We start from the raw sequence: 26542 nt of genomic DNA, 5'->3' as shown, positions 1-26542 counted from the left end.
AGCAGTCTTTTGAAGTTGAATAGTGTCCTCTTCTGATACAGGCAACAAGCAAAAGAAGTGCATATGGGAGATGTCCTTTCATTGCTTTTCACACATTTCTAAAATTGAAACAGTCACAGCAACTGGATCATCATTTTGGTAAAATAGCTTGGGGGTTTGTTGAGCCCTGGTCTGTGTGCTTGAGACTGTGGTCAGCGGGTATCTGCTGGCCTTTACCTGCACTTCTGGGTGGATAGCCATCACGCTATCCATCCTTCTCCCTTACAAATGGGATGGAAGTGAGGAAATGCAACCTGATTGACACCAGGAAACTTTGAGCTTCTCTGTGTTTGTCACTACTTCTCTACTACTTTCCAATATCCAACCTGAGAATGTTAACTTGTTCTGTAGAAATGCCAACTGAGCATTGTCACACTTTTTGTTTGTTTTTAACACTTACCCAGTCACAGTTAGTTTAATTAAAGGTTTTACAAGTTGACCTTTATTAAATGCTCCTGAAAATTAAATAAACTGTATCACTGTCTCCTTCAATCTGTATGATTCTCAAAATTGTTCAGGAGATGTGTCCATTTCATTTAATTCACTTTTATTGACTATGATTTACTTAAACCATGTGTAATAGAAATCAACTGTGTAAGGCTTCCATGTGTTCAAAGGTTTCTATTTAGTTTGTGTGCTTGATCCCACAATACATAGGAAACAGATCTTAACAGACCCCAGATAGAACTTACATCAGATGCAAAATGAAACCGTTAAATCATAGACAGTGTCTGAATACTTAGAATATGTCAATGTTAAATCACAAACAGAATCACAATTCGCAGAACATAAATGTGAATTTAAATCACACATGATACCATTACAAAAACAGCATGATCATGTAAAATATCACACAACCTCAGACCACAACTGCAGTGTTGTATCCAGCTCAGATGTTTTTGGTTACAGATGTGCTGAAGTATTTATTTTTAAACTGTTATTTTTCTAATATAATTTCAGATTCAATGGGGAGCATGTTCTCTGGTGCTAACGGGCAATGTAATCATCTTTGCCACCATTCTGGGATTTTTTATGGTTTTTGGCACAAACGATGACTTCAGCTGGCAGCAGTGGTGAGAGATACACATGCCAACAGTTGCTGGAGGGGAGAATATTTGCATTCTAGAATTCATCCAAAAAAAGACTGCAATAACATCAACTAACGACCAATGCCAGATATGCTGAGTTGTTACATTTTCCATTGACATTTGATAGTCTGCACTAGTGTGCATTTGTAAGTGACTGCATCCTTCTTTGTTAGCCTAAATATTATCTTCATATCAGGATAGTTTGATTTTGCAATTCCTACTGCTGCAACATTAATAACCATATCATAAAATTGACAAAATCAATTGCAACTTTGTAGGAAATGTTTTAAGAAGAAACAACTGTTTGATTTGTTATTTTGCTAGCTTTGACGTAAAGCTTTTATAAACTAACAAAAAGGATTTATTCTCTTTTCAAATCAAAGTATTTGCTGCCTTTTGTGTTTCAGTGTAAACAAGTGGTGCTTGTATGTACAGTAAGATTTTAGTGCGAGATTGTAAATTTGGTTCCAGTGTTGCAAGCTGTATTATAATTGACCTTTTACTGTGTACTTTTTTTAATGCAAAAATTCAGTATCAAGTCCGATAACTGAAACTAGTATATTGTACTTGTGTTTTCAGTTGGTGAATTGATTATTGTTGTCGTCATCATTCTCAGCATATTTATGAAAGGAAGTGTTAATCAGTGTGTCCAGTAAAGTTGCTAAAATATAATTTTAAGAATTGTACTGATCTTATTGATAATTGTGACTTGTGTTCTATGCATCTTAAATATCTTATTTCTGTATATTTTTAATATGTCCTGAAATTATAATAGTTTTGTAAACTTTGAAAGCATGAATGTCAATGAGAGGAGGTCTTAGGGTAACCCCCTTAGTTACCCTAGCTCAATTTTGAAACTGATCCACTTAGTACCATAACTTGCCAGTTATAGCTCGTCCCTTTACTAAAGCCCTACAGGCAACGAAATTCCTCAAGTTTCCTAATCAGTTCTTCAAAACTCCTTTTCTTCTAGTAAGCTATTTTTGTATTTTGATATGTATCATGTATTTTGAATGCGCCTTCTGATTAATAAGCTAACACTCCTGAATTTCTCTCTCTGTTAAACGTTCATGCATCTATTCTAAATTTACTTCTATTTTATGTAAATTTCTGCTTCCAACTCCTATCCATATGTCCAAGTCATTGTTATGGATTGTGATGTAAACAGCTGAGGCCCAAGGCTGATCCTGGTGACATCTCTTTGCCAAGCCTGTCAGCCTGAGAATGACCTGTTTTCTGCCTGTTAACAAATTCTCAATCCATGCTAGTATATTACCTGCATCTCAATGGTTCTAAATTTGTTTACTAACCTCTTGGTTTGGGCTATAACTGAAAGGATTCTGAAAGTCTACATCCACTGATGGTCCTTATCTATTCTGCTAGTTACTACCTCAGAGCTCCAAGAACTTTGTCAAACATGGTTTTCCTTTCATAAATCCATGTCGATTCTGTTCCATCCTACAATTATTCTTACAAGATGAGTTATCACATTCTTTCTGATAGATTGCAGCATTTTCCCAGTTACCAATGTAACTTTACCTCTCCATTCTTAAATAGTGAGGTTATATTTGTTATCTTCCAATCTGCAGGAGCCATTATGGAATCTACCATTGATGTAGAAATGATGTTGATGCATGGATGTTGGTATAAGCATCTGCCCTGCCACAACTGGGACCCAGGGAGATAGTGAGGAAAGAGGTTGCTCTGAGACCGGCACAGTTGAGAAAAGAAGCAAGTCAAATAGTCAGGGCAGGCAGGGACAAAGCAGAGAACAGGGTAGGACTGATAAATTAATTGCATTTACTTCAATGCAAGGGGTCAAACAGGGAAGGCAGATGAACTCAGGGCATGGTTAGGAACATGGGACTGGGATACCATAGCAATTACAGAAACATGGCTCAGGGATGGACACGACTGGCAGCTTAATGTCCCAGGATACAAATGTTACAGGAAGGACAGAAAGGGAGGCAAGAGAGGGGGTGAGTAGCAGTTTTGATAAGGGATAGCATTACAGTTGTACTGAAGGAGGATATTAGATTAGATTACATACAGTGTGGAAACAGGGGCTTTCGGCCCAACAAGTCCACACCGACCCTCTGAAGAGCAACCCACCCAGACCCATTGCCCTATACCTAACACTATGGTCAATTTTAGCACTGCCAATTCACCTAATCTGCATATCTTTAGACTGTGGGAGGAAACCGGAGCACCCGGAGGAAACCCACACAGACATGGGGAGAATGTGCAAACTCCACACAGACAGTTGCCCGAGGTGGGAATTGAACCTGGGTCTCTGGCGCTGTGAGACAGCAGTGGTAACCACTGTGCCACACAGATATTCTCAGAAATACATCCAGGGAAGTGTGGCGGGTTTATGTCCCAGAGATGATTTCTGAAACAATCTGCAAAAATCGGATCACAGATCATTCAGAGAACAGTTCTGGGGCACCCACACCCACCAACCCCACCGCTCCATGCTGAACACCTCAACTCCCCCTCCCATCCATGAAGGACATGTAGGTCCTGGGCCTCCTCCACCGACGCCTGGAGGAAGAATGCCTCATATTCCACCTTGGGACCCTGCAACCACACAGGATCAATGTTGATGTCAACAGCTATCTCATCTTCTCTCCCTCCTCCCCTACCCCCATCCCATTCCGAAGCCTCCAACTTGGCACCGCCCTCCTTACCTGTCCATCACTGACCGATCACCTTCTCCCTCACCTTAACCCACCTATCGCTGTCTCAGCTACCTTCCCACCGCCCCGCCCCACCACTCCTCCTATTTATCTCTCAGCCCCGGCCCACAAGCCTCATTAGTGATGAAGAACTTATACCTGAAACATTGATTCTCCTGCTCCTTGAATGCTGCCTGATCTCCTATGCTTTCCCAGTAACGCACTCTTGACCCTGCATTGATCCTGCTAGAGCAGTCTACTATATTAGGCATACTGCGTCAAAAATGTTGAGGATGGTAATCCGTTATGTCCAGAGACAAATACGCAGCCTGTCTTCTCTTCTGCCTTAGCCACAAAGTGGAGGCTGTGATCAGATATTTTCAATTAGTTTAATTTTGGAGTTCATGTGGATGCCTTTGCTGGTTTATGCTTGCTGTTTAACAATGTAGAAGATGGTTTATTATAGCACTTGAATATATAATTCCATTAAGACTCTATTTGATGATCTGGAAACTAATAACAGTTTGTTACTGGTAACAAATGACAGCTCTTGATGGCACCTGGATCAAAATCTTGGAACTCCCTCTCCAGTAGTCCTGTGGATGTATCAACAAGGACTGCTTCAAAAATACAGATCATCATCGTTTTCTCAAAGGCAATTAGGGATGAGCAACACAATGAATGCTAGCCTGAAGCTCGCACTGTATGAAAGAATTTTAAATGTCACTTCTATTCTGACTGGTTCAAGCATTTGCCCTCTCTGAGAGTTATTGCCCTACTGGTTCTCATTGTCCCTCCCAATGGGGCTATAGTTGTATTTTCCCAGGGGTGGCTTTTGCTCAAGTGCTGATTAGTCAGTTTTCGAATTTTGGATCTTTTCATGACAGAACCATACTCCATGAAAACTGAAAGAACCGTGAATGCTGTAAATCAGGAACGAGAACAGAAATTGCTGGAAAAGCTCAACAGGTTTAGAGATAAATCAGAGTTAACGCTCCTCAGAACACAGGACCACATTCCAATTAGCTTCCACGAGTGGACCCGACTCTGATTAGCCTGTCCTTGAGGGTACCAGTCTCCGATTTGTTCTTACGTGAGGGGCCAAAGCTTTGATTGGTCACTTCCCTGAGAAAGTCTAGCTGGTGATTGAACATAAGAACGAGGAGCAGGAGTAGGCCCTCTGGCCCTTCCAGCATGCTCTGCCATTCAACAAGATCATGGCTAGTCTTTTCGTGGCCTCAGCTCCACTTACCACTCTCTCAATTTAGGTAAAGGGGCAGAACAAAGAGATCTGGGTGTTCTTGTACACCAGTCAATGAAGGTAAGCATGCAGATACAGCAGGTAGTGAAGAAGGCTAATAGCATGCTGGCCTTCATAACAAGAGGGATTGAGTATAGAAGCAAAGAGGTTCTTCTGCAGCTGTAGAGGGCCCTGGTGAGACCGCACCTGGAGTAATGTGTGCAGTTCTGGTCTCCAAATTTGAGGAAAGACATTCTGGCTATTGAGGGAGTGCAGCGTAGGTTCACGAGGTCAATTCCTGGAATGACGGGACTACCTTACGCTGAAAGACTGGAGCGACTGGACTTGTATACCCTTGAGTTTAGAAGACTGAGAGGGGATCTGATTGAGACATATAAGATTATTAAAGGATTGGACACTCTGGAGGCAGGAAACATGTTTCCGCTGATGGGTGAGTGCTGAACCAGAGGACACAGCTTAAAGATACGGGGTAGACCATTTAGGACAGAGATGAGGAGAAACTTCTTCACCCAGAGAGTGGTGGTTGTGTGGAATGCAATGCCCCAGAGGGCAGTGGAGGCCCAGTCTCTGGATTCATTTAAGAAAGAGTTGGATAGAGCTCTCAAGGATAGTGGAATCAAGGGTTATGGAGATAAGGCAGGATCAGGATCCTGATTAAGGATGATCAGCCATGATCATATTGAATGGTGGTGCAGGCTCGAAGGGCAGAATGACCTACTCCTGCACCTATTATCTATTGTCACCATACCCTTAATTCCTTTATTGTTCAAAAAAATCTGTCTTAGCTTTAAAAATATTTACTGAAGTACTGTCAACTACTTCACTGGGCAGGGAATTTCATAGATTTACAACCCTCTGGGTGAAGAAGTTCCTTCTCAGTTCAGTCCTAAATCTGCTCCCCCCCAGTTTTGAGACTATGCCCTGTTGTCCTAGTTTCCCTGCCAGTGGAAACATCCTCTCTATGTATATTTTATCTATTCCCTTCATAATTTTATATGATTCTAATTGATCCCCCTCATTCTTCTAAATTCCAATAAATATAATCCCAGTCTACTCAGTCTCTCCTCATAAACCAACCCCCTCAACTCCAGAATCAACCGAGTGAACCTCCTGTGCACCCCTCTAGTACCATTACATCCTTTCTCAAATAAAGAGCCCAAAACTGCACACAGTGCTTCAGGTGTCACCTCACCAACACCCTATATAGCATCACTTGCCTGCTTTTAATCTCAATCCCTTTAGCAATGAAAGATAAAGTTCCATTTGTGTTCCTTAGTTACTTGGGCTGGGGTGTACAAAGTTAAAAATCACACACCAGGTTATAGTCCAACAGGTTTAATTGGAAGCACTAACTTTCGGAGTGCTTCTCCTTCATCAGGTGAAGGACCACCTGATGAAGAAGCGTCGCTCCGAAAGCTAGTGCTTCCAATTAAACCTGTTGGACTATAACCTGGTGTTGTGTGATTTTTAACTTTGTCCACCCCAGTCCAACACCGGCATCTCCAAATCATTCTCAACATAGCTTTTAACAATGGGTGTCATCTCAGCTCAGCTAATGTACTGAAGGTGTGAAGTTAAAGTCTGTCTGCGTCCAATGTTAGGTCATACTGATTCTATTTCTATAGTGGGAGTTACAGAATCTTACCTGGATTTATGTAATTTTTAAGCAAATTATAATTCTGATATTGGAATTTATCTCCACACTCTCCATCTGTATTCTAAATGCAACCATACCGTGGTCACTCCTTCCAAGATGATCTGTAACTATGAGGTTATTAATTATTCCTGTCTCATTACACAGCACCAGATCTAAGATAGGTTGCTCCCTGTCGGTTCCATGACATATTGTTCATGGAAACTACCTCTGGCCCGCTCACCAGCGTACTCGGTTCTGATTGGTTCCCCGGTGGACACGCCCCCTCCCGGGAGAACGCGGCCTCTGATTGGTTTGCCCTTACCCGGGCGGACATGGCCTCTGATCGGTCGACCCTCGCGATGCCCATCGCTGATTGGTGTGAGCCGTCGGCCCCGCCCCGCCCCGCCCCCGCCGCGCCGGTTGGTCGGAGTGGAAGCTCCGTGCGGCTGTGTCGGAGTCTCGCGGCGGGTCCCCTTGGCGGGTGGCGAAAGCCGCTGGTGCACGGCCCCCGGGTGTCGCGAGCCATGGCGCTGAGCTCGGCGATGCCGGCCCGCGGGCTGCACGCGACCTGCCTGGTGGTGATGGTGCTGTCCGGGGTGCACCTGGCCGTGACTCTGCTCTACTACCTGGACATGCACGTCTACAGCGGGCGGATGGTGCGGCGCTTCGGCAGCTTCCTGGTGGAGGACGGGGCCGGCACCGCGGAGGGCCCACTCGCCAACAGCACCAACAGCAGCTACAGCGTCGAGTACCACACTCCCCGGAGTCCGCCGCCATCGCCGTTACAGCCGTGCCCGGATACCCCGCCGCATCTCGGTAAGCGGGGCCCTCGGAGTGGTTGTTTAATTTATTTTTTTTTGCTGCCTCTTTTATTTGTCCCGCCGCTCCAGAAAACGAAATCGGGACATCGAGTTTACAGAGCTTGCGGCTAGACAGTCACTTCCTCCTGTCCCCCTCCCCTCCCTCCGAGATTACAACTACGTGTCTCTGTCGTTGTTTTATTTTTGTAACCTAATAATGTTGGTTTTCGGGCATCTCCAAACTTAGCTTCACTTCATTGATCCTCTTCCACCACCCGCCTCCACTATCCCTTTCAAAATCCAGTCACCTCACCCTCCAACTCGAAACGATTGCTGCACCCCTCAATTCCTTCCACCACCCCCCTCAGTTCTCTTTCCTTCTCCCCCCCCCCCACCCCCCTCAGTTCTCTTTCCTTCCCCCCCCCACACCCCCCTCAGTTCTCTTTCCTTCCCCCCCCCCACCCCCCTCAGTTCTCTTTCCTTCCCCCCCCCACCCCCCTCAGTTCTCTTTCCTTCCCCCCCCACCCCCCTCAGTTCTCTTTCCTTCCCCCCCCACCCCCCTCAGTTCTCTTTCCTTCCCCCCCCCACCCCCCTCAGTTCTCTTTCCTTCCCCCCCCCCACCCCCCTCAGTTCTCTTTCCTTCCCCCCCCCCACCCCCCTCAGTTCTCTTTCCTTCCCCCCCCCACCCCCCTCAGTTCTCTTTCCTTCCCCCCCCCACCCCCCTCAGTTCTCTTTCCTTCACCCCCCCACCCCCCTCAGTTCTCTTTCCTTCACCCCCCCCACCCCCCTCAGTTCTCTTTCCTTCCCCCCCCCACCCCCCTCAGTTCTCTTTCCTTCTCCCCCCCCCACCCCCCTCAGTTCTCTTTCCTTCCCCCCCCCACCCCCCTCAGTTCTCTTTCCTTCCCCCCCACCCCCCTCAGTTCTCTTTCCTTCCCCCCCACCCCCCTCAGTTCTCTTTCCTTCCCCCCCACCCCCCTCAGTTCTCTTTCCTTCCCCCCCCACCCCCCTCAGTTATCTTTCCTTCCCCCCACCCCCTCAGTTATCTTTCCTTCCCCCCCACCCCCCTCAGTTATCTTTCCTTCCCCCCCACCCCCCTCAGTTATCTTTCCTTCCCCCCCACCCCCCTCAGTTCTCTTTCCTTCCCCCCCACCCCCCTCAGTTCTCTTTCCTTTCCCCCCCCACCCCCCTCAGTTCTCTTTCCTTCCCCCCCCACCCCCCTCAGTTCTCTTTCCTTCCCCCCCCACCCCCCTCAGTTCTCTTTCCTTCCCCCCCCACCCCCCTCAGTTCTCTTTCCTTCCCCCCCACCCCCCTCAGTTCTCTTTCCTTCCCCCCCACCCCCCTCAGTTCTCTTTCCTTCCCCCCCACCCCCCTCAGTTCTCTTTCCTTCCCCCCCACCCCCCTCAGTTCTCTTTCCTTCCCCCCCACCCCCCTCAGTTCTCTTTCCTTCCCCCCCACCCCCCTCAGTTCTCTTTCCTTCCCCCCCACCCCCCTCAGTTCTCTTTCCTTCCCCCCCACCCCCCTCAGTTCTCTTTCCTTCCCCCCCACCCCCCTCAGTTCTCTTTCCTTCCCCCCCACCCCCCTCAGTTCTCTTTCCTTCCCCCCCACCCCCCTCAGTTCTCTTTCCTTCCCCCCCACCCCCCTCAGTTCTCTTTCCTTCCCCCCCACCCCCCTCAGTTCTCTTTCCTTCCCCCCCACCCCCCTCAGTTCTCTTTCCTTCCCCCCCACCCCCCTCAGTTCTCTTTCCATCCCCCCCACCCCCCTCAGTTCTCTTTCCTTCCCCCCCACCCCCCTCAGTTCTCTTTCCTTCCCCCCCACCCCCCTCAGTTCTCTTTCCTTCCCCCCCACCCCCCTCAGTTCTCTTTCCTTCCCCCCCACCCCCCTCAGTTCTCTTTCCTTCCCCCCCACCCCCCTCAGTTCTCTTTCCTTCCCCCCCACCCCCCTCAGTTCTCTTTCCTTCCCCCCCACCCCCCTCAGTTCTCTTTCCTTCCCCCCCACCCCCCTCAGTTCTCTTTCCTTCCCCCCCACCCCCCTCAGTTCTCTTTCCTTCCCCCCCACCCCCCTCAGTTCTCTTTCCTTCTCCCCACCCCCCCCTCAGTTCTCTTTCCTTCTCCCCACCCCCCCCAGTTCTCTTTCCTTCTCCCCACCCCCCCCAGTTCTCTTTCCTTCTCCCCACCCCCCCCAGTTCTCTTTCCTTCTCCCCACCCCCCCAGTTCTCTTTCCTTCTCCCCACCCCCCCAGTTCTCTTTCCTTCTCCCCACCCCACCCCCCCAGTTCTCTTTCCTTCTCCCCACCCCACCCCCCCAGTTCTCTTTCCTTCTCCCCACCCCCCCCAGTTCTCTTTCCTTCTCCCCACCCCCCCAGTTCTCTTTCCTTCTCCCCACCCCCCCCAGTTCTCTTTCCTTCTCCCCACCCCCCCCAGTTCTCTTTCCTTCTCCCCACCCCCCCAGTTCTCTTTCCTTCTCCCCACCCCCCCCAGTTCTCTTTCCTTCTCCCCACCCCCCCCAGTTCTCTTTCCTTCTCCCCACCCCCCCCAGTTCTCTTTCCTTCTCCCCACCCCCCCCAGTTCTCTTTCCTTCTCCCCACCCCCCCAGTTCTCTTTCCTTCTCCCCACCCCCCCCAGTTCTCTTTCCTTCTCCCCACCCCCCCCAGTTCTCTTTCCTTCTCCCCACCCCCCCCAGTTCTCTTTCCTTCTCCCCACCCCCCCCAGTTCTCTTTCCTTCTCCCCACCCCCCCAGTTCTCTTTCCTTCTCCCCACCTCCCCCTCAGTTCTCTTTCCTTCTCCCCACCCCCCCTCAGTTCTCTTTCCTTCTCCCCACCCCCCCCTCAGTTCTCTTTCCTTCTCCCCACCCCCCCCTCAGTTCTCTTTCCTTCTCCCCACCCCCCCCTCAGTTCTCTTTCCTTCTCCCCACCCCCTCCTCAGTTCTCTTTCCTTCCCCCCCCACCCCCCTCAGTTCTCTTTTCTTCTCTTCCCCCCCACCCCCCCTCAGTTCTCTTTTCTTCTCTTCCCCCCCACCCTCCCTCAGTTCTCTTTTCTTCTCTTCCCCCCCACCCTCCCTCAGTTCTCTTTTCTTCTCTTCCCCCCCCCCCCACACCCCTCAGTTCTCTTTTCTTCTCTTCCTCCCCACCCCCCTCAGTTCTCTTTTCTCTTCCCCGCCCCTCCTCAGTTCTCTTTCCTCCCCACCCTCCTCAGTTCTCTTTCCTTCTCTCGCTCCCCACACCCCTCCCCTCAGAAAGACTATGGCCTAAGAGCACAGCCTCAGTGAAGGGATGACCCTTTAGAACAGAAATGTGGGATTACTTCAACGAGAGAGTGGTGAAGCTATAGAATTCATTGCCATGGAATGCTGTGTTTTTGAATCAAGAGTTAGATCACTTCTTGATTCGTGAGATGAAAGGTTAAAGGGAGGAAGCAGGAGAATGGCTTTGAGAAACATATCAGCCATGATTGAATGGTGGAACAGACTCAGTGGGCTGAATGGTCTAATTCTGCTCCTGTATCTTATTCCAATCTCCCAGTTTTTCAATCACTTTCTCATCTGTTCTGATGATGCAGCCGTCTACTTGAGCACTTGTATGTCTTCTGTTTACTTCAACTGAAAATTCCCAGTCGGCATGGTGTAGAGACCTCCAAATTCTATTTGTTTATGTTGTTCTGTCGCCCTGTTCTCCCCTTTCAGTATTTCGAAGGGGAGTACCCTTTATGGTTCATGCCTCAGTCGTCGTTAACGCACCTTCCCTTCCTGATAGCATTGTTCCATGCAAGTGCAGCAGATGTTCTCCTTGTTCTTTCACCACCTCCTTTCTCACTGTCCAACACCCCAAACACTCCATCGCATTAAATCAGCATATTGCTTATATCTTTTTTAGTTTAGTATAATTCATTTGCCATCTGTGATATGGTGCCCTCTGACATGCTGTAACAATGATGTGGAGGTGCCAGCGTTGGACTGGGGCGAGCTAAGGTAAAGATCTTGCAACACCAGATTATAGTCCAACAGGTTTATTTGGAAGTACTAGCTTTCGGAGTGCAGCTCCTTTGCAAGGTAGCTAGTGGGACAGGATCGTAGGACACAAATTATAGAAAAGATAAATGATCCTACCCCACTAGCTACCTGACAAAGGAGCAGTGCTTCAAAAGTTTGTACTTCCAAATAATTCTGTTGGCTATAACCTGGTGTTGGGATTTTTAACATAACAAAGCTAGATCTACTTGAAACACCCTGGGAAGACCAAATGTAAACTTGGTAATTGGTGGGGCACTATTCATTTTGCAAGCATGACCGAGTTTTTCTTTCTATTGTTCCTTATTAATTCCAGTTGTGACCTTTTTCAGCTTGCAACAGTGTTACAGTGAAACTCAGCACAAGCTCAAAGGCCAGCACGTCCTCTTTGATCTTTGCAGTCTGTGGCCTTGTGGATGTGATATTAAGTTCAATAAGTTCAGCCATAATCTCTACCTCCAGCTTGTTCAATATGTTTATGTATTTTGCTGTCTTGTTTCTTTCATTATCTCCATGTATTCATTTTGTTACGTTGTTTCCAAATTGATGTGTGATTGAAAGTCTCTCCTAATGACACCGAATACCACTTTACAGTTTTTGCATCATGATATTTTTGTTACTTCATCTCCTGTCCCCTGCTCCTCCTCCCCCACCCCGATCACAGACTAGCCCTTTTGCTCTTCCTGTCGCATACCTCTTTTCACAAATGTAACCTCTTGCATTCCTATCATTTTGCAATTGTGATGAAAGGTTATCAACCTGAAACATTTACTTGGTTTCTCTGCACTGATGTTGCCAAACCTGAGTTTCTCCAGCAATTAGAACAGTGTCTCACATCCTTTATTTTTTGTTTTAATGTTTTTCATTAGCCTTGACTGTTCTCCTATGTTCTTTTACTTCCTGAATATATTTTTCACTGTCAGATGTTAGGCTAACTGGCCTAACGCCTGCTTTTGCTTTGTTTTTCTGCTTTCTGGATAGAGGATGTCACATTTGTAGCTTTCTCATCTGCATTCTTTCTGGAATTTTCTTTAGAAGATTAATATTAATGCATCCAGCATTGTTGCAGCCACTATTTGAAGATGCAAACCTAAGAAACCAGTCAGTTCTTTCCTATTATTTTGTTCCGTTCTTGAATATTTTTTACCTTCATTACTGTCCTTCAGAAGTAGTTGAGGGTGAGAGGAACACTGAAATTTGCGCAACGCTATGTCAGTAGTTCCTCAATTCAGGTATATCTTTGGGAGATTGCAAAAGAGAGGGTGAATCTTGTAACATCGATTTTATTTTGAGTTAAATTTGGTGACCTGATTTCCTTGAGTTTGAGTATCAAAATCTTGTCAGATGACATTGATTTAAACAGTACCTTCCTATCTTTGCTTTCTTTTGAGGTGATTGCTGCTGTTTGACATTTTAAAACACTTTTTAATTGGCTACTGTTCATAGTCCTAGAGATGTACAGCACGGAAACAGACCCTTTGGTCTAACCTGTCCATGCCGACCAGATATCCCAACCCAATCTCTTCTCACCTGCCAGCACCTGACCCATATCCCTCTAAACCCTTCCTATTCCCCCCTCACCCTAAACCTATGCCCTCTAGTTCTGGACTAAAGATTTTGTCTATTTATCCTATCAATGACCCTCGTGATTTTTTTTTAAACCTCTATAAGGTCACCCTTCACTTCTGACGCTCCAGGAAAAGCAGTCTCTCCCTATAGTTCAAATCCTCCAACCCTGGCAGCATCCTTGTAAATCTTTTCTGAACCCTTTCAAGTTTCACGACATCTTTCCGATAGCAATATTCCAACAGTGGCCTAACCAATGTCCTGTACAGCTGCAACATGACCTCCCAACTCCTGTACTCAATACTTTGACCAATAAAGGAAAGCATACCAAACGCAGGCTTCATTATCCTATCTATCTGCCACTCCACTTTCAAGGAGTTATGAACCAACACTTCAAGGTCTCTTTGTTCAGCAACACTCCCTAGGACCTTACCATTAAGTGTATAAGTCCTGCTAAGATTTGCTTTCCCAAAATGCAGTACCTCACATTTATCTAAATTAAACTCCATCTGCCCCTTCTCAGCCCATTGGCCCATCTGGTCCAGTTCCTGTTATAATCTGAGGTAACCGTCTGCGCTGTCCACTACACCTCCAGTTTTGGTGTCATCTGGAAACTTACTAACTATATCTCTTATGCTCACATCCAAATCATTTATATAAATAATGTAAAGAAGTGGACCCAGCACCGATCCTTGTGTCAGTCCACTGGTCACAGGCCTCCAGTCTGAAAAATAGCCCTCCACCATCACCCTCTGTCTTCAACCTTTGAGCCAGTTCTGTATCCAATTGGCTAGCTCTCCCTGTATTCCACGTGATCTAACCTTGCTAACCAGTCTCCCATGGGGAACCTTGTCGATCGTCTTATTGAAGTCCATATAGATCACATCTAACGCTCTGCCCTCATCAATCCTCTTTGTTACTTCAAAAATCTCAATCAAGTTTGTGAGACATCATTTCCCACGCGAAAGCCATGTAGACTTTCCCTAATCGGTCCTTGCCTTTCCAAATACATGTACATCCTGTCCCTCGGGGTTCCCTCCACCAACTTGCCCACCACCGACGTCCGGCTCACTGGTCTATAGTTCCCTGGCTTGTCTTTACCACCTTTCTTAAACAGTGGCACCACATTAGCCAACCTCCAGTCTTCCAGCACCTCACCTGTGACTATCGAAGATACAAATATTTCAGTAAGAGGCCCAGAAATCACTTCCCTAGCCTCCAACAGAGACCTAATTCCTTAGATTATTGAAATTGTTAGGTATGTGCATCAATGATCTCAGCCTTGGCTGCTTTCACGTAAGGTAAAAACAATGACTGCAGATGCTGGAAACCAGATTCTGGATTGGTGGTGCTGGAAAAGCATAGCAGTTCAGGCAGCATAAGGTTTTGGAAATGGATGGTATGCTGTGTTTATTCCCCATCATTTTCTTGGCTGAATTTGCAGACGTCACCTCAAGTGAAGCTTTGTTGTGGGACTGATAGATCTCCAGGATAAAAATGGCCTGGAAAATGGCAATGTAGGCACTCTGGATTATCCAGAAGAGCAGAGATGAATGGACAGAATAAGTAGAGCTGTACCAAGCAGAAGTTGGTGAATATTTGAAGTGACTTGATTAGTCTCCTCAAAGTTGTTTGCATGCTAGAAAATGCACCCCTTGTCCTCATAATTTCTTTTACAGGAAGTCCCCGGGTTACGAGCGCCCGACTTACAAATTTATGTTTAAAAATCCGAGTTACGTACAAGGCTTGTCCTAATGACAGGCGGATTAATTAGCCCGTATCTGTTCCGACTTGCGCCCTCATTCAGCTTATGAACAGTGGAAAAAATGGGACCTTGCTCATAATCTGGGGACTTCCTGTGCTTTGATTTGAGTTGAAACTGAGGACTGGTAATTGCAAGTTAATCTTTAAAGTTTTCCTATGATTGATCCAATTATGTTTGTAAAAGCCCAACTGGTATGCTGATTGGGGAAGGATACCTATTATCCTTGAATGCTCCAGACCTCTGACAATATGATTGACTATTGCTGCCCTGTATAATGACAAAACAGGTCAAAACATCGCATAAACTGCCGCAAAGAAGTATTAGAAAAATAAAATCAAAATACTGCAGATGCTGAAAATCTGAAATGAGCAATTCGCATCCAGTGTGACTCATAGTTAACATCGTTTTTCTCTCTCCACAGAAGCTGCCGGAAATGCTGAGTTTCTCAAGCACTCTGATCTAAAAATAAACCTCGGTGCATTGTGATTTGCAAATATGCATTCAACTTAGGAGTAGGTCCCTCGAGACTGTTCTGCCATTCAGCTACCCTAAACGTTTCACCCACTGTCTCTGCTCTGAAAAACACTTCTCACTACCTTTTTCAAGAAGTGTTCCAAAATCATTCAGTCTTTTAGAAGAAGAAAATCTGTCTTAAATGGGTGACCCATTATTTTTAACCAGTAACCAAGTTTTAGATTCTTCCACAAGAATTAGATTCTTCCACAAGAGTAGACATCTTTTCTGTATGCACTGTGTCAAGACCCCTTAGGAACTTGTATGCATCAGTCAAATCACCAATTATTTTTACTAACTGTAGGGAACCTATCAGATCAAATAGGACTAGGAAATGTGCTAATTTCTGTGACTGCCTTCTGACACCTGTTGAATCTGTGCTCCTCTTTTGAAAATCACTTGAATTGGAGCATTGAGGGTAATATGAGTATAGAATGTACTGTCATTGGGGAATTTCAGTTCAATACATTTGTCACTCAACATTCCTGAAGAAGGGCTTATGCCCGAAATGTCGATTCTCCTGTTCCTTGGATGCTGCCTGACCTGCGCTTTTCCAGCAACACATTTTCAGCTCTGATCTCCAGCATCTGCAGCCCTCACTTTCTCTCACTCAACACTAGTCAAGTTAGGGGCAGCTGTTAGTCTGGGTTCCTACCATTATTTGTAGGAATAATTGTCACATGCATCTTTGTGGAGATAATATCATGCTAAATTTGCACTGCGGAGACTTTCCATCTTAGGTGACACTATCACTGCTAATTGGGATAAATTAAAAGTAGTTGTAATGGTTCAAAAGGGGAAACTCATGTAAATGGCAGCCCTATTTTGAAAAGACTTAGTTACTTTATAACCTGCTCGTCAATGTGTAGGGTTGGGTTCTGTCATCTACAGTAGGGAATAATTTAATTTGACAATATTTATCAAGGTTTTGAGCCTACCACCTTGAATGAGAAGGTGAACATCCCAGTAGGGATACCATTAAGCTCCCTCCTCACCAACTGTCACTTAGACATATGTCGCCATTCTTTTTACATCACACTTTTTTTGTAAGAGCTTCATGATGTCTCCACTGAAAAGATCGAATATTTCATTTGGGGTGGCATTTCTGATGGTGCAGAGATTGTTCACTGAGAGGAACCAAGATGGGTACTTAAAAATGCAAATGAGCTTCACTGATGGGTTAATGGGTTTAATGCTGAGTTTGCAGGCAGTGACCAAATTTAAAACTGCAGATTGTAAACCTCCATTTCAGGAGAAAATCAACTGGGTGTTGCAGATTTCTTCATTGGTCTGACCATCTATCAGCACTCATTGTTCAAATTCCTGTTTGAATAATTCCTGGAAGATTGCCAGCTACTAAATTGATAATCAGGCAAATTATCACTGGATCTCTGGTTAAGGAGAAATTATGGAATATGGGAGTAGGAATTAACTTTTTATCTGCTTGAGTTATTGCACTGTTCCATTAGGAAATGGGTGAACTGTTTCTCTTGATATACTTTCATCATTAAACCCTCTTTTTCAGTTTGATAAAAGTATCACTTTAATACTTTTAACCCCAACAAGGGACGTTTTCAAGGGATGGCAGGAATTTCCAGGTTTTCCTGACCTTGTATGCAGAGATGTTTCCCAATTTCACTCCTGAATGTCCATCCTCTAATTTTAAGACCGTGCATTCCTAACTAATCTATCTAATCCTTTTAATCATTTTAAGCGGAACTTCTAAACTCAAAAGGAATGAATGTTAAATTTAAACAGTCCATCTTCACCAACCTTTCAGCCCTGCTATAATTTTGGTGAAACAGTTGTCTCATCCAGTGCCAGTATATGATCTTTCTGACTCCTTGCTGAGCTGTCTGCTGCAGATGAGGCAGACCAAAGCACTGTAGAACATTGTTAACTTTTCTAATCTGTTCTATTTGATATAAATACTGACTGGCCTTTTTTGAATACATTAACATGGAAATCTCTTAAGCCCCTTCGCAGCTCTTAATGTCTCATATTTTGATATTATTTGATTAGATTTGTAATATTCTGGACTGCTTCACCTGGTGCTGGCATGTGATACCAACTGGGTCGTGGAGTAAGTTGTGCTGTTTTGGTCAGAAAGTGATTGAAGGAGCTGTGATTTTTTTTTTGTAAAAACCTGGATGTGACTTTGTAATTTGGGTTAGTTGATCTTCGCCTGAGTGACCAGTAGAGGTTCCCTAGATGCAAGGAAAATCTCCCTCTAATTCTAGCTACTGATTATTGAAAGAACCAGTGTGCCAGTCAATTTGTCACTGGCACTGTGATGCTGTCCAAAGCCCCATAGAACAGTGCATATTGTTTTTGAACTGATTCTGGACTTCTGTTTTCTCTGTAGTGGGACCACTTTCAATAGAATTTTCTCAGACTGTTGATCTGGAAGATGTGAAAAATACTAATTCATTGTTAAGGGAAGGAGGCAGATTTACTCCAGTCGAGTGTACAGCTCTCCAGAAAGTTGCCATCATCATTCCTTTTCGTAATCGATTTGAGCATTTGAAATATTGGTTGTATTTCTTGCATCCAATTCTTCAGCGGCAGCAACTGGATTATGGGGTGTATGTCATTAACCAGGTAAGAAATTACTCTTCTAATGCAATTAGAATCATGAAATGAATGCCTATGAAGCCATTTTGTCCATTGTCACTGTGTTGACTTTCTGAAAAGCAACTAATCCGATCCCATTCCCTGCACTTCCCCTGTTGTCCAGTTTACTTAGACATTGTTTGAGTGTACCTCCACTGCATGCTCAGGCAGTGCATTCCAGATCCAAAATGTTTATATTCAAAAGGATTTTCTCGAATTGCTGTTGATTCTTTTTGCTATTCACATTACGTTGGTGCCAACAGGAAAGAATTATCCTGGTTTCTATCCTGAAGGCCATGGAAACTCTATCTTTTGAGTATATTTGACATATTGGTTGACATATTTCTGATTTTCAATGGTGTAAAGAGTTATGGAGGTAAAAGGTGTTGGTGTTTAATCAGCCATGCTAGTGTTAAAAGGCAGTTCAGGCAGGACTGCCTTCCTCCTGTTTCTATTGTTTACTATGTCCAGATCACTCCAAACTTTGTGTTCAGTCTGATCGGCTGTTGTATGATTTATCTGCTTCATACTGCTCTCTGACTCTTTGATCGTCCAGGGAGATCTGGATTTGTCATCACCACCTTTGCTCTTGTCAAGCATGACCTTTCTAGTTCTGGTTCCAGTCAGATAAATACCTTTGCACTGGAAACGCAATACAATAGAAAATATTATTGTACACCTACCAGAAATTCTTGCCCCTCCCTGACTTTACACTTCACTACAACATCCTCAGTATATATTAGGCTAATAAAATGTCCTGAGGAGAAAGTGAGGTCTGCAGATGCTGGAGATCAGAGCTGGAAATGTGTTGCTGGAAAAGCGCAGCAGGTCAGGCAGCATCCAGGGAACAAGAGAATCGACGTTTCGGGCATAAGCCCTTCTTCAGGAATGGGGAAAGTTTGTCCAGCAGGCTAAGATAAAAGGTAGGGAGGAGGGACTTGGGGGAGGGGTGTCAGAAATATGATAGGTGGAAAGAGGTCAAGGTGAGGGTGATAGGTCAGACTGGGGTGGGGGCGGAGAGGTTGGGAAGAAGATCTCAGGTTAGGAAGGCGGTGCTGAATTTGATGGATTTGACTGAGACAGGGTGGGGGGAGGGGAAATGAGGAAACTGGTGAAATCCGAGTTCATCCCTTGTGGTTGGAGGGTTCCTAGCCGGAAGATGTGGCGTTCTTCCTCCAACCGTCGTTTTGTTGTGGTCTGACGATGGAGGAGTCCAAAGACCTGCATATCCTTGGTGGAGTGGGAGGGGGAATTGAAATGTTGAGCTACAGGGTGGTTAGGTTGGTTGGTCCGGGTGTCCCAGAGGTGTTCTCTGAAACACTCCGCAAGTAGCCGGCCTGTCTCCCCAATATGGAGGAGGCCACATCGGGTGCAGAGGATGCAATAGATGATATGTGTGGAGGTGCAGGTGAATCTGTGGCGGATATGGAAGTTTCCTTTGGGGCCTTGGAGGGAGGTGAGGGGGGAGGTGTGGGCGCAAGTCTTGCACCTCCTGCGGTTGCAGGGGAAGGTGCCGGGAGTGGAGGTTGGGTTGGTGGGGGGTGTGGATCTGACGAGGGAGTCACGGAGGGAGTGGTCTTTACGGAATGCTGATAGGGGAGGGGAGGGAAATATATCCTTGGTGGTGGGGTCCGTTTGGAGGTAGCGGAAATGACGGCGGATGATGTGCTGTACATGGAGATTTGTGGGGTGGTAGGTGAGGACCAGTGGGGTTCTGTCTTGGTGGCGGTTGGAGGGGTGGGGTTCAAGGGCGGAGGAGCGGGAAGTGGAAGAGATGCGGTGGAGGGCATCGTCGACCACGTTGGGGGGGAAATTGCGGTCCTTGAAGAAGGAGGCCATCTGGGTTGTGCGTTTTTGGAACTGGTCCTCCTGGGAGCAGATGCGGTGGAGTCGAAGGAATTGGGAGAATGGGATGGCGTTTTTACAGGGGGCAGGATGGGAGGAGGTGTAGTCCAGGTAGCTGTGGGAGTCGGTCGGTTTGTAGTAAAAATGTCCTGACTACAAGGTCTGTAAGTCTTTTAAAGCCTGTAGTCTCAGTCTCTCCCCCTCATCAATATTACTGTGCCACCTCTTTTCCTTCTCTAACTTTCTTGAGTACCTGTATCCAGAATATTTCTTTCTGTCCATTATCATCTTGGCCAGATTTCTGTTATCATAAATTTGTATTTCTATGTGGCAACTTGCACCTGCAGTTCACCCTTATTTACCACCTTCCATACATTCACATGGATGTAATTTAAACTATATATTCCTTATGTTGACCTCGCCTAATACTTTTGTGTCATTCCCCTGATTCAGACACCCCTGTCAAATGAGTTCAAGCCCTCCCATGCAAATCACTTTGCAAGGAAATTAGATCCATCTCTGTTAAGGTGCAATCTTTCTGGCTTACACGGGTTCCAATGCCCCCAGAAATTTGCAGCCCTCCCCTTGCAATGTCTGCTGCCACACATTTGTCCACTCTGTCCTTTTTTCTGTGTTCGCTTGAGGGTGATATTGTGAATAATGCTGAGATGACCACTTTTTTTTTCAGATCCTGTTTGCTAGTTTCTTCAGGTCTGCCTGCAAAACCTCTTCCCTGTTTCTAACTGTGTCAATGCTACCCATCTGAGCTATGACTGCTGGCTTCTTCACCCTTGCCCTTGGAGTGCTGTGCTGCTGCCTGGTGACAAAAAAATGTCCTAAATTCACAGATGAGGCTGAAAAAATACATTTAGCTCTTTCCTGAAGAAGGGCTAATGCCCGAAACGTCGATTCTCCTGTTCCCTAGATGCTGCCTGACCTGCTGCGCTTTTCCAGCAACACATTTCCATCTCTGATCTCCAGCATCTGCAGACCTCACTTTCTCCTGAAAAAATACATCTGTTGTGCTAACTGTTGAATCCCCAATTACTACTTCAGTATTCTGTCTGATGGAAGGTCTGACCCACAAAATTGCAGCTTCTAGTGCTACTGAGTCAAGGAGGCAGATCCCAAATCCTGCTGGAAAGGGCATCAAACTCCTTGCTCTTGCTAGCAATCTGGTCCAGAGCTTTTGGCTTGGAGACAGGGATGCCACTGTGCCACTCAACTTTATCTGTTTTATTGCTTTGAGATCTTCCCCATGTTCCTCATTGTAGCTCAGCAAACCATGATGCTGTAGACTAGACTTACTGCACATCCTGCAGGAAACATCCGTTCTTGTCAATATTAAGAATGGAATATTAGTTGGAAGAGCAAGATATGTTCCTAGAGTATTGCACTACTCACCTGGTTCTCCTTGACTGCTGTCTCCGTGGCTGTGGGATGACCACATCTGTAGACTTGTATGATTTGTATACTTACCTATGTCTTAAGAGATGTGAACTTCCCAGTGACTAACTTGGAAGATTACTTAACAAGATTTCATGTTTTAAGACTTAATGGAAGATACGAAAATTCCACATAGTTTACTATGAAATAATGTTTGCGCTAAATACGCTGAACTACAGAAATGGTATTTCCTATTCATTTTTAACATGACTGAAAACCCAAGTCATGTTTTTACAATATTCTACTTTCTCAGGAGAAATCTAACCTAGTTTATCAGCACTAACCTAGTTTAAAGAGAAATCTAGCCTAGTTTAAAGTCCTACGTTTCCTCTTGTTTTAACAACATCCCTTCTACCAGGGTGAATCTAACTTTTTTAAACATAATATAAGTTTACCTTTTGAGCATAATCAAGTAGATTTCCAGAAGTGAGGCACCATCTGGTGATGCCACAGTCTTTGATTTTTATTATAAGCCTTATTCTGGAACCAGGTATCTATCCTAACCAATACTATGTTCAGTGGTTCACCCAAAAGCATTCTTGAGCTGCATCGCAGCTCAGCACTCAGTTCCAAGTCTGAGATTTCCATCCTTTGAAAAGCAATTCCTTTGTCTGTTATTTCTGTGTCAGTGTTAGAACTTGAACCTACAGTCATAAGCTTTTGACCTGGATTCCAGTCGCATTGGCAACCAGATTATATTTACCTGTCTCAACAGGTTTAGGATGAAGTAAAATGGACTTGACTTGGCAGATTCTGTAGGAGGTCCCATTCCTTTCTCCAAACTACTTCTGATCTTGAATTAAAGGAGACTGTTTAAAGTCCAGAGTCATAGTAAGATATGCAAACCTTGAAACTCTAAATTTCTTGGGGGTGCTACTCAAGCTCTCAAATCTGCAAATGACTGCTGCCAAAGTGGCCATCCTGGACACAGGAAGCATTCCAGAGTTCCTACATAGAATGGGATGTGTACTCCAAGGTTTTGTAGCTGCCTTGCCATGTCTCTATTTATTGTAGTAGTAAGTTTAAAAGTCTTGCCACCTATTCACCAGTCAGCTCCTTATCAGGTGACCTAATGTAGGGATTTAACGAAAACGTTTTTGTTTTATTCTTGGAACCCAATGGATTTTAGATCATTTTAAGGAAAATGGTTAGACAGCCTTCGTGTTGCCATTAAATATCACTTAACTTTAACTGGGTGCTCTCAGTAGAATTGTTTAAACAAGCACTGTTTTTACTTGATAACGTATCCAGTTGGCTTTGAATTTTAATTTCCATGTTAGTTTATTGATAAGTGTCATACATTTTCATTCATTTAGATTAATTTAAAGGTTTACCAGTATATTTACACCACATAACTACTTTCCTGTGATGTCTCCTCATGATTCTGTTTTTCATTTTGCACTCTCCCATTTGGTTCACTCTAGCAGCTTACAACCTGAGCCACTCCTGGCTTTAATTCTCAACTTCATTCCCTTTCTGTGTTTCCTCTGCTCTTCTGAGATAAAGAATTTGGAATTGCCTCCAGCCCTGCTTCATAGTGAAATTGATTTTTTAAAATATGGCTCAGGATGGGTGATGCAGTATCCAGTGACTTTTGAGGCCATTCATTAATTTTTTTTCAGATTGTGTAGCTGCCTTCACTTTGAAACATGTTGGTTTTGGGCTGTCCGGGTGAGAATTGTAGCTCCTGTATTAGTGTAAGCTGTACTGAACAGATTAAGGATAGCAATGCTTGTAATTATTATTCTTTGCTAGAGTTAGTCATAAATAAAGTAATAATTGGCATGCTGTGGATGCTAATCTTTGATTTGGAGATGCCGGTGTTGGACTGGGGTGTACAAAGTTTAAAAATCTCACAACACTAGGTTATAGTCAAACAGGTTTAATTGGAAGCACACTAGCTTTCGGAGCGCCGGTCCTTCATCAGGTGGCTGTGGGGACCAAAATTGTAAGGCAAATTCTTTTTATTCATGAAAAGTTGCTAAAGTTAAAATGCTGGGTCTGTATTGTTTTTAGATTGCTTGTAGTAACAAAAGCGTAAATTAGTGAGGAAACTCTCAGTAAGTCTGGCAGCATCTGTGGAGTTGTTTTCTGAAGAAAAGTCACAGGACTTGAAATGTGAACTCTGCCTTTTTGCCACAGATGCTGCCAGAACTGAGGTTTTCCAGCAATTTCTGTTTCAGATTTTTAGCATTCATAGTTCATTTTAATTTGTTTGCTGGTTGTGTAGTAATATACCAAAGAGTTGAACTAATCTAGAAAATGTGAATTCAAATTGTACTGGTTTGTGAATTTGCATTAAATTATTTTTAAAATATAGAACAAAACTAGGATCTAAGTGCCTATAAAACTGTAAGGTGGTTTTAAATGCCCAACTGGTTTGCTAATATCCTCCTTTTTAAATAGGTTAATTATATTTCTCGTACCACTCCAGCATTGTTGGCTATCTGCTGAAATAATCTTAACGATCCAGTTAATTGGATTATCATTTTGCAAAGGATAGAAATACATCCGATCGTTTGATGTTTTCTTGGGGTTAATTCTAATTGTAATTGGGGAAAGTGGAACAAGTGCGGGCGGTAATATATTTTTTTTGGCAGAACAGATTCAGCTGGCCAAAGGACCTTTTCTATGTTTGATTCTGAGCCTCATTTCTAGGATGATATTACTCTGATGTCTACCATTGGAGTTCATATAACTGAACAGGCTAATTTTTGATCTGCAGATGTTTCGGCACAAAGGACACAACAGCTCGTGAGATTGAGTGCAGGGTTTGCTTCCTATCCCTTTTGCTGCTGTGCCTTATCATTTGAACTTGAAGTATGATGAGTTAGTGCTATTAGAATTGTTGTTAACCAGCTCCTCCCAGCACTCATGTTGATGCTGCTGGACTTAAAGGAGAGCTTTAAGTGTCTTTGCTACATTTTCTTTGCCCTTGTCTTGAAAGCTGGCCATTTAAAATTCAAAAATTGAACCTGGCAGGGGTGATACTTCTCAGACCCCCCCCTTAGGAATTTTGCCTGAAGAGCTGGCTTTGGGTCAGGTGCTAGAATTGGAGGATATGGTGCAGGCATTGCTGGTGGAATTTCTTTTGTTCTTTTGTTGCTGTAGTTTATGGAAGCCTGGACTGGCTTGGATTTCTTGGTGTTTTATTTTGGCAGAGGTGGATGCCAAGCTGTATGAGGTGCTCAATGTATTCGAGAGGGTTTCATAATGTATATGAAGGGTGAAACGTTTGACTGGCCAAATCTGGGTTGATATGACGTTTGTATTGATGGTATTCAAGGATAGGCAGAATGTTTGTGTGCAGAGTTAGTTTGAAGGTGGCTCTCAAATCTAGTGCAGAGTGAACAATGACACAGCAGTCGTTTACATAGCTGAGTTTGCTTTAGTGCAGAGGTGACTAAAGTTAGTTTTTCATTTAGGTAGCATTTAATATTCGGATCAGAGAGGTGAATAATCATTATTGTTCTGGTAGAGTATAAAGTGTCTGCAAAGGGTCACTAGGTGGGTGAGTGGGCAAAATGTTGGAGGATAGCATGGGAACATAGGAATTAGTTCACTTTGGCAGGAAGAAGAGAAAATGGTGTATTTTAAGTAAAAATAGGTCGCAGAACTCTGCAGCACAAAGGGATCTGGATATCCTGGTGCATGAATCTCAAAAGGTTAATTATGCAGTTACATCAAGTGATTTGGAGGTGGTTTTATTGCGAGGAGAATGGAGTATAAGAATTTTGCAGAGGCAAAGTGAATACTGCAGATGCTGGCAATTGAAGTCAAAAAGTATGGCACTGGAAAAGCACAGCTGATCAGGCAGCATCCAAGCAGCAGGAGAGTTGACATTCTGTGCATAAGATCTTCATCAAGAATGTTCATTGTGCTTTCCCAGCCCCATGCTTTTTGACTGTTAGAAGAATTTTGCTACAATTGTACAGGGCTTTGCTGAGACTACATTGAGTGTACTGTCTACCGTTTTGATCTTGTACAAGAAAGGACAATTTTATTCCAAGCAGTTCAGAGAACGTTCTCTGGATTGATTCCTGGGATCCAGTGAGGGAGGAGAAGTTTTAATTGGAGCCTGTTTTAATTGTTAATTATTGCTGCTGATAACATTTTAAAATACTTGCGTTAGTAGAGGTGAATGTTTGTTTGTATGGTGTCCGAAAGATAGTGGAGAAAAACTTGAGGTATGAATGTAAATATCTTCTATCAGTGACAATAAATTGTTTTATTTAAATGGTTTGACAGTACTGCTATAACAATGGAGTGGAATAGCTTATAAGCACATTAAATATTTATCTGCAAATGTCATTAACAGTGGCTCCTTAGGGGATCATGGATGTGGCGAAGGAACATTAGAATGAATGACTATCAGAAAGAGTGACTTAGAGGAAATGTTTTTAAAATGTTGATATTTCTGGAAATTGCCTTCAGTTCTAAAATGGACTTACAAACAGATTAGAATATAAAGTACAGATCTTGGAAAATATTGTTTGTTCCATTAGGCTAGTGTTTTTTTTAAATACTGAATCCTCTATTGATCACCTGTTTCCTCTTGCCTCTGGTTTTCCCCTGTGGATATTTCATGGTGTTGTCTCCTTGCTTCCATGTCTGTCTTGCTATTGCCTACATTGCCTTCATGGGAAAGCCTATTCCCACAGCTTTGCTAATTTATGCATATAGTCATTAAACATGAACTGTCTGTATGCAACTTCCTTACAGGTTTGAGCTTATATCTCCTGGTTCCGACTTCATTGGAACCGCAAACATGTCATTCAGTTCAGTTAATTCTTTCCTTTTAAGGACTTTAAGTACTTGACTGTTTAGCTCCTTGAACTTAGCTTGCTAACTTATTCTTTCCAGATTTGAATGTCATCACGGGTGGAGATTGTATTATGACCCTCCTCTGCATTTCTTGAACCAGTGTCTATTTTCAAAACAGTTCACCTTAGAATTGTGACTTGGTAATGATGTTGCAGTGCCATTTCTGTATCTAAAGAATGAATTGAATGTTGTAGGGCATGTCACTTAATTCGGAATTGTTCATGGATAGCACTCAGTAAATTTTCCCTTGAAAGAAGTTCCCATTTGTGTGAAAATTGAAATTGATTCAGTGAGGAAGACCACTCTGGCAGGTAACTCCAATAATATTTGTTTCCATCAGATGATCTGCCTTTGTAGCTGTGCCTTTTTGAAAGGTTTGTAGATGTATTGTATTCTTGGAAATGTTTCCTGCTTTAGTATAGTTTAAATGACCTATTGTAAAAACATGAAAATGTTTAAAGACCTAC

At 44.2% G+C, this 26542-nt stretch overlaps 2 protein-coding genes across 3 annotated transcripts in view; both read left to right on the top strand.

Annotated features, from left to right (window-relative positions):
• leprotl1 (leptin receptor overlapping transcript like 1) overlaps positions 1–1799 on the top strand; it is an 87997-nt gene extending 86198 nt beyond the window's left edge. Inside the window, exon 4 of the mRNA XM_043720428.2 lies at positions 1000–1799. Coding sequence (XP_043576363.1) covers positions 1000–1116 — 117 coding nt within the window. The 3' untranslated portion in view covers positions 1117–1799. The remainder of the gene's footprint in view (positions 1–999) is intronic.
• A 5326-nt stretch (positions 1800–7125) lies between these two features.
• The window catches only part of LOC122558311 (beta-1,4-galactosyltransferase 1-like), a 45391-nt gene continuing 25974 nt past the window's right edge, over positions 7126–26542 (top strand). Inside the window, exons 1-2 of one of the 2 annotated variants that reach the window (XM_087995026.1) lie at positions 7126–7518; positions 17713–17948. In XM_087995026.1, the coding sequence (XP_087851152.1) occupies positions 7227–7518; positions 17713–17948 (528 nt within the window). In that variant the 5' untranslated portion in view covers positions 7126–7226. The remainder of the gene's footprint in view (positions 7519–17712; positions 17949–26542) is intronic. The other variant, XM_043706739.2, reaches the window with a different exon arrangement.

This window comes from Chiloscyllium plagiosum, unplaced genomic scaffold (genome assembly GCF_037043375.1).
Source record: "Chiloscyllium plagiosum isolate Xiang-an unplaced genomic scaffold, Cpla_swu_hap1 HiC_scaffold_2, whole genome shotgun sequence".
NCBI lineage: Eukaryota > Metazoa > Chordata > Chondrichthyes > Orectolobiformes > Hemiscylliidae > Chiloscyllium > Chiloscyllium plagiosum.
This window is presented reverse-complemented; position numbering and strand designations above follow the sequence as displayed.